General features: G+C 40.3%; 2 protein-coding genes across 2 annotated transcripts; one reads left to right on the top strand and one right to left on the bottom strand.

The window, feature by feature from the left end:
• Positions 1–4653: 4653 nt before the first annotated feature.
• On the top strand, positions 4654–11479 carry smim13 (small integral membrane protein 13). The gene is made up of 2 exons (XM_085148420.1): positions 4654–5136; positions 6784–11479. The coding sequence occupies exons 1-2, from the start codon at positions 5061–5063 to the stop codon at positions 6972–6974; spliced, it is 267 nt and encodes an 88-aa protein (XP_085004546.1). The 5' UTR covers positions 4654–5060; the 3' UTR covers positions 6975–11479.
• On the bottom strand, positions 9588–11900 carry LOC146492942 (uncharacterized). Its single transcript, XM_085148419.1, has one exon. The coding sequence runs from the start codon at positions 11898–11900 to the stop codon at positions 10011–10013; it is 1890 nt and encodes a 629-aa protein (XP_085004545.1). The 3' UTR covers positions 9588–10010.
• Positions 11901–13109: the final 1209 nt, after the last annotated feature.

Raw genomic sequence — 13109 nt, 5'->3', positions numbered from 1 at the left:
TTAATTCAGCAAACTTCATTATACAAATTGTAATCAAATACAGTTTAAAACGGCGCTTGTGTTGCTGTTACTAATGCAGTAAAGTAAACCTGCAGCATCACTGCTTTGAAAGTGACCAATCACATTAGAACCCCTCTTCCTTTGGGCTCCGCCCTCCAAACTGTGAAAAGTCAAGTTGATTCAGGTCTGCAGAATTCAGCTTGGACAGCAGAGTTAAGCTTTAAGAATTAAGGTAATATGAAATGATTTGCTTCTTTAGACATAAATAGAATTTTGTATAATTCTATTTATGTATAATTCTATTCCAGCATGTCATTCGCGCCCTAAACCCCTCACCTAGGAACATCCGGGGAGCATCCCATTAAGATGCCTGAACCACCTTTACTGGCTCCTTCAACGCTGAGGAGCAGCAGCTCTACTCAGAGTCCTCCTCGAGTGACCGAGCTGAGTGGCCAGGCCTCAACTACTGGGGTTTGCCCAGGCTAAGCTAAAGGAGCAACTACCACCTGCAATAGAGACCGTAAGGGTCCACGAGCATCAATGTCCTCACATTGCTGTGTGTCCTTACAGAGTGGAAACACTGGTAGCAGAGAGCAACTTGTAGCTACATTATGGGACATGCTCATTCAAAAGACCTCAAGCACACACTTAATTTGTATTTTTATATATATATTACCCAAAAGATTTGATGCGGATGGTTAGATTGAAAAGTTCACTGCCCACCATGGGACCCTGTACTTTTGATGACTGACAAGATTTTGCATGCAGCGCTCCACTTTCCCTTCACTGTTGCACAATTGCAAAACAGAGCTATTCATAGCATATGACCTTTTTGGTGGGTTTTGTTTTTTTCAATTTATGTCTTGCTAAGATGGTGGTAACAAGGTCATGTAGTGATAGCTAATAGGTCATGTCATATTAAAAGGGTTTTTTTGTTTTTTTTTTGTTTTGTTTTTTTTTTAAAAAGGGGAGTTTTCTCGTTATCTGACTTTATCTGACCGAAAAAAAACTGCATCTGACTCGTCAGGTTTGTTGGACTACAGATGACAGAAAACTGCTTTTAATCAAGTTTTATTACCAAGTAAGAGAACTGTTGATTTGGTTGCTAAAAAAATACAGAATAATGATGTGAATAATGTGAATAATGAAGCATGTGAAAGGCCCGAGTAATCTATCATGCTTATATGACAGCGTTACCTTGGGGCTTTCAGTTCATTGTAGGAACTTGACAAACCATTCTTCCAGTTTTAATGCCACCATGTAGCATGACTCATGTTGTGTCCACGTCTCAGCATAATATGCAAATACTGAGGCTTCTTTAAGTGAACGAGTGAATGCAAGTATTCACATGTCAATGCATGGTGTCAGATATCTGCTGAGAGACAGACTGGCAGGCAGTAATGAAGCTTTACGTGTTTAAAGTCTTCCAATGTGGAAATGAAAGTGTAACTGAGGGGCACAGGGCCAAATCTGATCGCTTCTGACTTTCTGCACCCACATAAGAACGTGGTGGGGATTAGATGCTCCAGATTAGACGCTCAACCTCGATTAAATTAAAGTGCAGGGGCGTAACAAAACATAGGTGGGGGTTTCTTACCAAACTTCACAGGATTTGATCTGCTAACGAGGTCGCCTGACCTTTGAGTTGGAAATCTTTTATTGCTAACAAAGACTGAATACAGGAAAACGCCCACAGACAGCTGGCTGAAAATCTTTTATCAGTGGGCTTTCACATCTTTCAGAAGGCTGCTAATGACTCCACCTGCTGGGCTTGTGAAGAAATGCTGCACAGCCTAATCCAGGCCTTTATCAAAAAAGCCATCTTTGAGTATGGAACGGCACATTTAACCCTTATAATGAAACAGAGGATGAAAATGTCTGCCAGCATGTATAGACCTACTTAGAAACAGAGCATCTGTGCAGGCCAGGTATAACTCATCAGTGTTATAGAGGTCAATGGAAAAAAATTATTCATTAAATCATGTAATATTGATCTTTTTCGTGATTTTACTGGGGGGGACAAAAGGATGTGCAGTAAATATCAGGGTGAGGTTTATTCTTCCTGAGATACACGTTTATATGTTTTTTGGGCATCTCATCACAGTTTCTGCTTCAGAAAGGCCTAAAAAATAAATGTTGTTTTTCTTTTGCACATTTCAGAGGGAAATATTCAACATTTTTACAGAACAGCATCTGTAAAAGTTGTCAAGTTTGCCATCAGAACGTACAAAAAACTCCTAAGTGATATGTTTTATTACCAGTTCAACGATTCTGGTCTCAAATGCTTTACATTACACTTATACTGTAGTAATAATAATATAATATTTACTAATGATCTAAATATTTGGCAGGTTCATGAGAATATAATTACATGCCGTCTGTTGCTAAGTATACTCTGCAGTGATGGTGGTAAATTTACTCTATTGTATTAGTTACTCTACTATCTGACAGCTGTCAGCCTGCACAACCCAAACATGTCATGGGTAAGTTTACCCAGCATTTTTTATTTTTCTTTATTTAAATAATCCATTTGATTCCTGTTTTTTATGTGTGTGTTTACTTTCATTTGCATGATTTGTGTTTTTCCCCATTCAGGGAGCTCATTTCCTGCTTTATTTTAAGCATTACTCAGTCTTTGTTTTAAGTTTTGCTTCCTATGTCTCGACTTCTGTGATTCAGTTCAGCTGTGTGTCATTGTAAACAGCCATCTCACCTTCTCCAAACTGCGCATCTTTGCACATATAATCTATATAATTATTGGTTTCCTTCATCAGAGCGTTTGTTCACCTTGAAGTGGTTTCCTCTATGTTTATGGTTTATAGTTTCCCAGTTGCCCTTTTTGGACTTTGTATTTTTTCCTTCCTGGATTTTGCAGCAGTCCATTAATAAATGACTCGCTTTAGGTGCATCTCTGCCTACAGGAGAGTATGCATCTTTGCGACTCACAAACCCTCACGATGAAGCATAAAACAATATCATGTGATAATGTTTTGGACAGTTTTTATAACACACTATTAATCCTGCATAAATGCTAATAATGATTTTCAGAGGTTTATTTTTTTTAGACGATGATCACCAGCACAGAAACCTAATTTCCACACAACAAATATGTTGTTAGCTGACATCGTGTTGTTGACAAATGTACATTTTGTGTTACTTTCAACAAACGACGTGTTAATTGAGCTAAGTGACTGGCTGCACAGACCACGTGGGTCGCTCTGTGTTCATCAACTTTTCTTTTTTTTTGTTTTTTTGTTTTTTGGTAAAGAGTCCAAAATGACCATTACTGATTTGCATTAAAAAAAATTCCCAGGGGAAAATACACTTCTTAACAGCTACTATGCAAAACATCAGATCCCTGCTAACATTTTTATCAATGCAAAAAAATAAAAAATAAAAGCGTAAATCACTCTTAAGATCTGTGTATTTTTAGGCATTTATATAATATTTCCTTTTGTGGGGTCACTTTCCTTTTCCGGTACTATTTCTCTGTGAATATGGATTCTAGGCAGTGTAGCTCGAGTCAATATGACACTTAAAGTCCGGAAAATATCTTGAGGTTTGTAAAAACCACCACTTGTAGGGAAAGTACTGATATTTTGATAACAACTTCTCTCATATATGAGGAACTGAATATTATTTAAAGCAATTCAAATCAGGTAAACTCTTTCACCGATATTAAAGGAACAAAAAATTATTTCACAGCATCAGTCAGATATTTCCCAGTTAGGACATAATGTACCAAATACAAATCAACTTTATTAGAAAGACCAAGATTCTGTAAATAACAAAGCTGAAATTTGTGATGTTCCCAAAATAATTATTTAATTACTCATATTTATGTACAGCAGCCAAAGATTGTATTGTATTGTATTTGATTTATTTTTCATTAAGTTTTTACATAAGTTTTAGTGAGTTTTTTCTTTTTTTGATCAGTTGAGATGGAATGATCTGTGTGTTAAACCACTGACCAATCACAACACTTCTTTATCCTCAATCCAGTCAGTAATAATAACATTAATGATAGGTTGGGTTGCATTCTTTTTCTTACCTAAGGAAGTTCACATGTTCACCATGGCTGAAGTCAAAGTCAGCCATCTAATTGACAATCTGTGTCCATGTATGAATGCTTTACTTCAAAGTAGCTTCAGGATAAAGGGTGAGATCAGCCATCTTCCACCCGTCACCGCTTTATTCATCCCTCTGACATTGTGTCATCATCTTCTCCCCACACGGTTTAATATAATATATATTATATTTTGGGGCCTGAAAATTGATGGCTTTTACAAAAGTAACCAGTTGAATTTTCGGTCAGTCAGTGAGAGTCACAGGCTTTAGGGACAATGATTTTCTTGATAAAGTATTATATAAACTACGGGAGCTGCACTCTTGTACAGTCTCCGCTTTACTTTTTACTTCCTTTACTTCGCGTCATTTGTTTGTTTGTTTTGTTTGTTTGTTTTTTAACCACTGTTGTACATAAAAATGTTTGCACTGTCTCAAAGTACAAGGCCCTCACTGTGTGCCTGTGGCGCTGTTACTTCAACTATGTTCTTTATTTATTAGATTACATTTTTTTCCTTTATCCTGCTTCTGTAACCATCGAAAAAAAACCCCCACGGAATTAAAGATAAACTACATCACCCAGAAGTCAACGTGAACCCGCGCATGCTCACTTTGAGTCGGCTCACGACGCCGATTTTGTTGTGGCTTACTGCACGTCTGTCTGGTCCGAAAGCGCAAGTAAATATATGTTGCAGTGATGTAGCGAACAGGAGGAGGACTTTACCCTGCTGTGATCGGCTACAGTCAGCTAATGTTCCACTCTTCCGGCCTTTACGATCGATTTTTAAACCGCTGCTAGCAGCTAAGCTAGCCAACGAGCTAGCAAAACAAGCCGCAGCGAACCTGCGATGCCCTGCTGTTTGTCCCTCTCGTCTCGGCCCGCTGCCCTTTGACTCCACCAACACAGCTAGCCACAGTATTGCGTGCGGTGTTGAGCAAACCCCTGTCCCCCTCATTCTCCTTATGCTGTTGTTGGTGCCGGACGTCCAGCTACGATGTGGCAGAGTGTCGGGCTCACAGTGCTGGTCATTGTGGCCACACTCATCTGTGCGCTGCTCTTCATGCTGTTTGGTAAGTTTATATGAGAAAACCTCCGTTAGTCACTTATGTAAATCTCTTAATTGGTGTCCCAACGTTATGTTAAAAGGGTCTGGTGTTTTGTTGGTGGCCATTCTCGGTGGCTAACTTGGCTAACAAAGGGCTATAGCAGCTGGGTGTAAAGTAAGAGACTCGCATAATGAAAAGTCTCCTTTAAAAAAGCAGAACTACTCCTTTAAAGTCTCCCTGCGTGCCTTTCTATTTTTATCTACTGCCTCCTTCGCTTTACTAACTGTGGCTCATATGATCTGCAGACTACATGGAACTACAGGGAAGAAAAATGCTGTTTGCCTCATTCTGGATTTTCTTATTTAGCTCACTTTTATGTGTGTGTTTACCTTAAACTTAAACTCATGTGCCTACTACTGCAGCCTTTAACTCGTCAAATGTTAAATTAATCAACGACTATTCTGATAATGAATCGCTTTTAAAGCAAAAAACTGTAAAATTCTTTCAGTAAGTGTGAATTTTCTCTTGTTTCTTGTCTCCTCTGTGAGTTAAGAAAGGCCAAGAAGTGCCTTCAACTGCCGAAAAATGCAATTTATTGTTAAAAACGAGTAAAGGTCTTTCAATAACCTTTATTGCCGCATGGCATTAATTACAGTGTGCTCCAGGACATAAAAAGCACATGTATATGAAGTAGGCTGAATCTGATTTTCAGGAGTTTTCAGATTTTGCCTTAAATTAAAGTTTTAAAAGCTGTTTTTTTACCTGCCGCTAAAAAGCACTGCAGAGTTTTAATTCAGGATCCTTTGAAAACCATATTGCTCTGTCTGCTCCTTTAGTAAACGCTACACCACTCGCCTCCTTTTAATTGTACAATAGAAGTTTGAAAAAAGGCTTCCCACTCAGGTGACCCCTCACACGTTGGGGTGAGGCAAGGTCTCAGAGTGGGTAATGCCCCCCGCCTTTTTTTCACACCTAGGAAATGTGATGAGGCAATAGTGGGTCAACAGCCCTCTTAAGGGACAACCCCCACTGGAGTATAAATACCTGGGACTCTCCACCATTTGGTTTTACAACTGAAGAAGCCTCTCAGATGAGAGGCGACACCCCATCACAAAACTTCAAGATATTCAAGGAAGCTTTTATTGTCATTTGCATCATGGGGTGGAACGAAATTATGTACAGACGGTCCCGGAGCGAAAAGAAATAGTCCAGTCGCTTTCTTTCCAAACTCCTTAGGATTACTATGACCTGAATGAATGAGGACCTATACATACTTGCTACAACAGTTAGTTTTTAGGACTGTTTTTTTCATACACTGTCAGCCCTTTTTCTTAGGTAAACCTTGCTAAATTAAGCGGAACCAACTTTTGCATTTAGAGCTGCCTTAATTTCTCGTATCTGACTTGAAATTGTCAGAGAACTGCTACAGATTTGCAGATTTGCCGTCCACAACGTGAATCCTCCGTTTCATCACGTCAAGGAGCTCTGTTAGCTTTAGATCTGGTGACTGTGGCACTTATGTAATGCTCAGTTGGTATTAAAGAGCCCAAAGTGTGTCAGTGAAATCTCCCCACACATAATGAGTAGTTCTCAAACCATGTGTCAGTGTGTAAAGGCATATGATAGGCTCGTTAGATATTTCCATTTACACTTTTCTCTTTTACCTCTCAGGTTGGTATGTAGTCTGGCAGCTCTTCCTGTCCAAGTTCAAGTTCCTGCGTGAGCTTGTCGGTGACGCCGGCACCCCGCAGGCTGAAAGTCAACCGTCCGAACCCAAGAGCGAACGTACAGCCGGCGTCCCGACGCGAAATCGACCCCGGAGTGCACGCCAAAGAGTCGCCTTTCCAGAAAGCGCCTCGTAGAACATCCAGACGACCACTGCTTTTCCTCCACATCTTCACATGAAACCTGTATGCGATCATCAGATATTTCCCACTCACCTGACACTACACAAGGGCCTCGTGGATACTCGCTAGTCAGCCCTCCACCTCCTCGCTCTCACAGGACACTTTATACTGACCAGGCAGATCTCCTGGCTTCAAAGGGAAAAGCCATCTACGTACATAACTGTCCATTTCTTTATGTAACCTGTTTGTATGCTTGAAGAAGCAGCAACATCATGGTCCTCTGGTTATCTGCAGTAGTGACGCTGCTTCCTGCCACTGGTGTGGAGTGTTTTGATTGTGTATTTTTTAGCAGAAGATCGCACTACTTTGAAGAAAGTAGGCAGAGATAACTTTTTAAAGAACAGGAGAAAAAAAACTGAACAGAGATTTGTGCAACTGACAGCTTTCTTTATAACATGAAGTGCAATGAAAGGAATGTCTTTGCTGAGTGTACAGTGAACGTATTATGGACTTGCAGTACCATCCATGAGGTAGAAGCGGTTTCACCCAGTAGATAATGCCCAAAGCCTCTGAGGAAGTTAATGAATGATGAGGCTTCATTCCAGCTGTGTAAAATGTGACCTTTATTTCTTCTATCATCTTCTTTTATACTTGAAGAGGCAGGAGAAAATTTCGAGGAAATGATGTTGAAGAGCAGAGTAGTTAGCAGAAAACCTGCCTGAGTGATGTCTGAACCTTCCCGCCCAGATCCCCGTGCCTCTGTCTGTATTAGTGCCTGTCTAGATGGCATCCACTCTTAATCGATGGCCTCCTTTTCGTATTAAGTAGCTTCATGTCCGCTTCAGGGCAGATCAAAGCTGACCAGGGCCTAGTTGATATTTATGTAATACAGTTCTCCTACATGTAATCCTTGCACCTTTTTACAAGCAGTTTTTTTTTTCTTCTGTGTAGCTTCAAATAAATAATGCCATAAATATATGTGGAGCTCTTCCCTGTTTGCCTCTTTTTTTTGGAAATGTTGAGTTCAAACTTCTAATGAGCTTTGACACAAAGTTCTCTGTGACATAAATGCACACAAAACTACACAAAATATCTGATTCTGGAAACATAGATGACCAATGCATTTTTTAAAAAAAAGATTCATAATTAATTCCTTACCTCGTGAAGTAGGTGTAAACTCGTTTCTGTTTTCGGAGCACAGTGGTTTCTGTCATGCATCAGAAGTTAATGCGGATGATCAGCTTACTAGCCTTGGAAAAATCTAGAACCTATTCTAATCATCACACTGTCTTTATTTATATATACTGAAGTGTCGAAACTTATCATTAAGGGTGCAGAGGATGTCAAATGTCATGTTTATGGAATAACGTGTATAATCAGATAGGATTAGTAGTAATATCTGTAAAATTTAAGACACAATTTTCTCAAATATATATAAAACATATTAGTTTTTGTCTTCATATTTCAGTAATTCATTTTTTTCTCAGTCATATCCTCAGTAAGCTAAAGAGCCTACAATATTAGAGAGAAAACGATCCCCTCTGAGCAGCAGTTGGTGACCACATTTTAACAGGAAGAGGCCTCCAGTAGAGCCCGGCTCAGGGTGGGGTAGCCTTCATCGGCGGCGACGGGCTTGCTGGGCTTAAGCCCGGGTTGCTGTTTCAGAAGCCCAGGATCTTCGAATTTGTTTCATAGTTAGATGCCTGACTGACAACTGTATAAAACAAAAACTACACAATATTCGAAGCACATAGCGCACAGTCGTAAATCCCCCCTAATTTTGGTATAATTCAAAGCAAATCAAACCCTGGCAAAGATGAGCTAAAAGGAGCCAACACAGAGCAGCAACCCAGAGATGAGGTGGGATTTTGCATGTTTGCAGTTGCAGAAAACATAGCAGACCATCGTCCGTCTGCTCCATCAGCACACTGCAATAAAAGAATGAGGAAGCTGGCCGAGAACTTCTACTCCTGACGTGCACTTGACATCCACAGGACGACTGGAAAGAGACCGAGTCATGTAGAATGTTTTATAGAGATCACATGGCTCTGTTTTGTAGCACTCTGACCTTTTGTCTGATTAGCCACAGATATAATATCTGAAGGTATTACTCATCTTAATGTGGAGATGAATTTGAATATGCACTTTCTCCTGTGCATTAAATTATTTCACTGTTTGGCATTTCACTATTCAAAATTAAAATAATTAATTGTCTGTAAATAATATTGTTATGAAGGCTAGATGCATTTCCATGAGTGGGGATTTTTATTTTTGTTTTCTTTGCCAAGGTCTTTAATCTTGAAAACTGCATTACACACTGGCAGGCAGAAAAGACCATTTGGTGAAAATATCAATTCTGGGGATCTGGAACACGGAGAGTAGAATATCTAAACAAATGTAACCAGCTAACCTCAAACACCGGTTATACTTTGAGTATCTCCTGTGTTTTTCACACATACAGAAAGACATTACTGTGACATCCACTTCAAATTGAACTACAGGGTGATGCTACGATACATGATATTGAGACACACAATTCTAATCTTATATGACATTCTTAGCAAATTTACAGCAAATAGAACAAAGCACAAATTCAAGTTTTTTTATTTTATTTTATCTTTTTTATTGTTTCATTTGTTTTGTGGTTTGGTGCTGTTTCTGAACTCAAAATGTCCTGTTGTAATTGGACATTTTGAGCTAAAAAAGAGCACCAAACCCCAACAACACTTCCCTCATGGTGCTTTATATTGTAAGGTCAAGACCCTACAATAACGCACAAAAACTCCAACCCCCTAGAGCAAGCACTTTGGCGACAGTGGGAAGGAAAAACTCACTTTGAAAAGAGAGAAACCTCCGGCAGACCCAGGCTCTGGGATGGGGTGGCCATCTGCCTCGGCCAGTTGGTGATGAGGGAAGGAAGTTGGGAGAAGAAGAGTGGTTCTTTTTAACCACTCTGGTTTTAAAATTAAATTTAGATGCCTAATTTAAAGGAATATTTTAAGCCACTTTAAGAGTTTTGTCACATAGTCGCATGCACGTGTCAGTTCAATTTTAGCGTGCACACGAGAAAGCCCTAAAGATGATGTTTTGGCTCCTCAGTTTGGCGTGTTTTTTGAAGGTTTTGACGATTGCTTCGTCAACCACTGGGTTGCTTGACTTCAATAAGAGTGCTGGAGAATCCCACCTGTCATGGAGTTCGTTGTACACTGTCAGGGCGAGTTGTTCAACGTTCTCCAAGGACATTTTGTAGTTTTTGGACAGAATTTTCTTCCAGATCTTATGGGAAAGCTTCTGTATAATAAAATCTGATGTTCCTGGACGCCATGTTGTCGTCTCATTTTCTTGGCTCATAGCGTGCATTACCAGATCTTTAGTGACGTTTTTCACCACTTCCTTGTACTCTTCTCTGTGTTTAGAGACACTGAGGACTCTTATTGGTAATGACAACAGGTGTTTGGTGAAGGCTGGGACAGTAATATTATCAAGCTGTTCCCTCAGATTAAAAATCAAATATTTTTCCTTGCAGTTGTGTGTTTTGCAAAGATCCTTGAGAATGGCCTTGTCTAGATTTTTCAGACGTTTCGGGGACAGATCCAAATGTTTCAGCTCGATTTCAGGCCAGATTTTCTCAATCAGACGATCGCTGATGCAGTCGGGAGTGAGGCGCTCTGTGAAGAGCTTGTATTTAGAGGAGACTTTTTCTATGGCCTGAGAAACCACCAACTGGATCAGTCTGTTGACGCGCAACTTATCCTCCATTTTCAGTGTTTTCTCCAGTGTTGATGTTTCAGCCTTTGTCTCCAGTATTTGGTTGATCTCATCTGCGCTCTGAAACACCTGGAGGGTTTCTGATGAGGACGACTCTGGGGTTGCCGTCTCTACTGTCTCAGTCTTTGCCTCCACTAATTCTTTGGGCTGCTCGTCCAGTTTTTTCTGCATTTCGTTTGTGTCCTTCACCACTTTCTGCTCTTCCAGGACTTTATTTTCTTCCTCCAAGACTTTCTTCTCCTGCTCCAGATTCTCTCTGTGTTTTCTCTCATTCCACAGAGTTTCTGCCAGAGAGGCCTGGTGTTTCTGAACCTGTGCGAGCTCAGCAGACAGACTTTCCTTCTCCTGTTTCAGGATCAGGATTTCGCTGTCCCTCTGCCCAAGCTGCTCTTTCACACAGTTCATTTCAAGGTCAAAGGTGATGGTCTTTTCCTGATCTGAACAAGTCTGTTCCTCCTTTTCTTCTCCAGCTTGGATCTCATATTGTTCCAGCTTGGTACGCATCATTGATATTTGGGCCATCAGCTGTTTGATTTGCTGTCTGGCTGTCTTTGAATCCTCTTTTAAAAGTTTATTTTCAGACAGAGCTTTTAGGAAGGCTTTCCTAACCCGAACAAGGTCGTCCAGTGTACTCTTTGGCAGCGTGCACACAACTTTGGGTTTCTCGTGTGTCTGAAGCTGTGCAGGCTCGGGAGACAGACTGTCCTTCTCCTGTTTCAGGGTCAGGATTTCGCTGTCCCTCTGCTGAAGCTGCTGTTTCAGACGGTTCATGTCAAGGTCAAAGTTGGTGGTCTGACCTGAACAAGTCTGATCCCCTTTTTCTTTGGTGGCGCTGCTCATTTCCACTTTGCGTGACACTGATTCATCAGTGAGTTCTCCAGCTTGGATCTCATACTGGTCCAGCCTGGCACGCATCAGTGAAATTTGGGCCATCAGCTGTTTGATTTGCTGTCTGGCTGTCTTTGTATCCTCTTTTAAAAGCTGATTTTCAGAGAGAGTGTTTTGGAAGGCTTTCCTCACCTGATTAAGTTTGTCCAGTGTACTTTTTGGCAAAGTGCACACAAATTGTGGTTTTTCTTTTTGGTTGCTCATTTTTGACATTTGAAACAACGCTACGGTGTTACAATGAAACAGATATTCAGATATGACTGAGGTGTCAGAACAAAAGTTCATCCAGTGAATCGCTCGAGACTGTAAGTAAGAAACGTGCTTGTCCAGTGCGGGTCTCACCTGCTATTTATAGAGTTGGGTTGACGGTGATGTCACAGCCTGATTCTCTTGCCTTTCATCTTTGAAACAGGCCCCGCCCACAACAACGTTCCCTATTGGCTGATTGAAAATAGGTAACGCCCACAAAGAACAGGCTGTCAGATTTTTACAATTTAATTTATAGTTAGAAATAATAAAGTAGAAATTAATTTGAAATATATTCATTTAAATTTAGTAGAACTCATCCCTCTTCATTTACCCGAAAACCATTTACACCACTTAGAGAAAAGCTCTTCTCTGTGGTAGAAAACCTTTTATTTTCAGCTCTCTTCACTTCCACCGATAAAAGCTATTTGCTGTTTTAATAATGTTTAATTGCCATCTTGTGTTACATCCTTAAGAGAGAGACCTGAGGCTGCCTCCTTCCTTTGGCTCCGTGGGTGTCTTTATCTAAGCATCACTTTAGCCTCCACTATGACGCCCCTGGTAGCAACATTTAACTTTCAAGGCTGTTTACAATCAAACAAAAAAGTTTCAGTTTTGAGCGTAATCAGCTCTTAGTTATTCTGACCTCACCACAGCGCCATCTGTTCAACACAACGTCTGTGTGCAGGCTCATGACCGTCATGTCACATGTATTAAAACCAGGGGCGATTTTAGCCCATTCTTGGGGGTGCAGTCAGATCTTATTTTACTGTTATGCTGTTTTGTGGATCACAACTTTTAAAACTACTAATAAACACACACACACACACACAAAGTAACTCTCCCAGAGTGCCAATTTCCGGTCACTTTTGTCGGTCCAAGCCCGGGTAAAGGATCAGGGTTGGAATTGTGACATTAAAAAACAATAATTGCTAAAAGAAATTTAATTTGTAGTTCTAATTCTAAATGCATTTAGGACGTTTTTTTACTCACTTTATGTCTCTTCCACGATGTTATTTCTCTCTCCAACAACGTAGGTTACAATTACATTAGCATGGCCAATTATTCAAATTAGGCGATGACATCATTTAGTGACTTCTAGCGACTTTTAGGACAACCAATAGCGATTTTCCCTACTGAGGAGTTGGCAACACTGAAGACAGGTTCAACCGTCTGTTTGTTGAAAAATAGTAACGCAACCGCTCCGCATTTTCTTGGTAGAAACGGTAACGGCGTTGTAACGATAGG

The sequence above is a fragment of the Neolamprologus multifasciatus genome, chromosome 22, assembly GCF_963576455.1.
Source record: "Neolamprologus multifasciatus chromosome 22, fNeoMul1.2, whole genome shotgun sequence".
In the NCBI taxonomy this organism is placed as follows: domain Eukaryota; kingdom Metazoa; phylum Chordata; class Actinopteri; order Cichliformes; family Cichlidae; genus Neolamprologus; species Neolamprologus multifasciatus.
Note: the sequence above shows the minus strand (reverse complement) of the source record. Positions and strands in the feature narration are given on the sequence as shown.

Coding starts and splice junctions, on each gene's coding strand:
- smim13 (XM_085148420.1), top strand. CDS start 5,061: ATGTGGCAGAGTGTCGGGCTCACAGTGCTGGTCATTGTGGCCACACTC. Junction 5,137..6,783: donor GCTGCTCTTCATGCTGTTTG/GTAAGTTTATAT, acceptor TTTACCTCTCAG/GTTGGTATGTAGTCTGGCAG.
- LOC146492942 (XM_085148419.1), bottom strand. CDS start 11,900: ATGAACTTTTGTTCTGACACCTCAGTCATATCTGAATATCTGTTTCAT.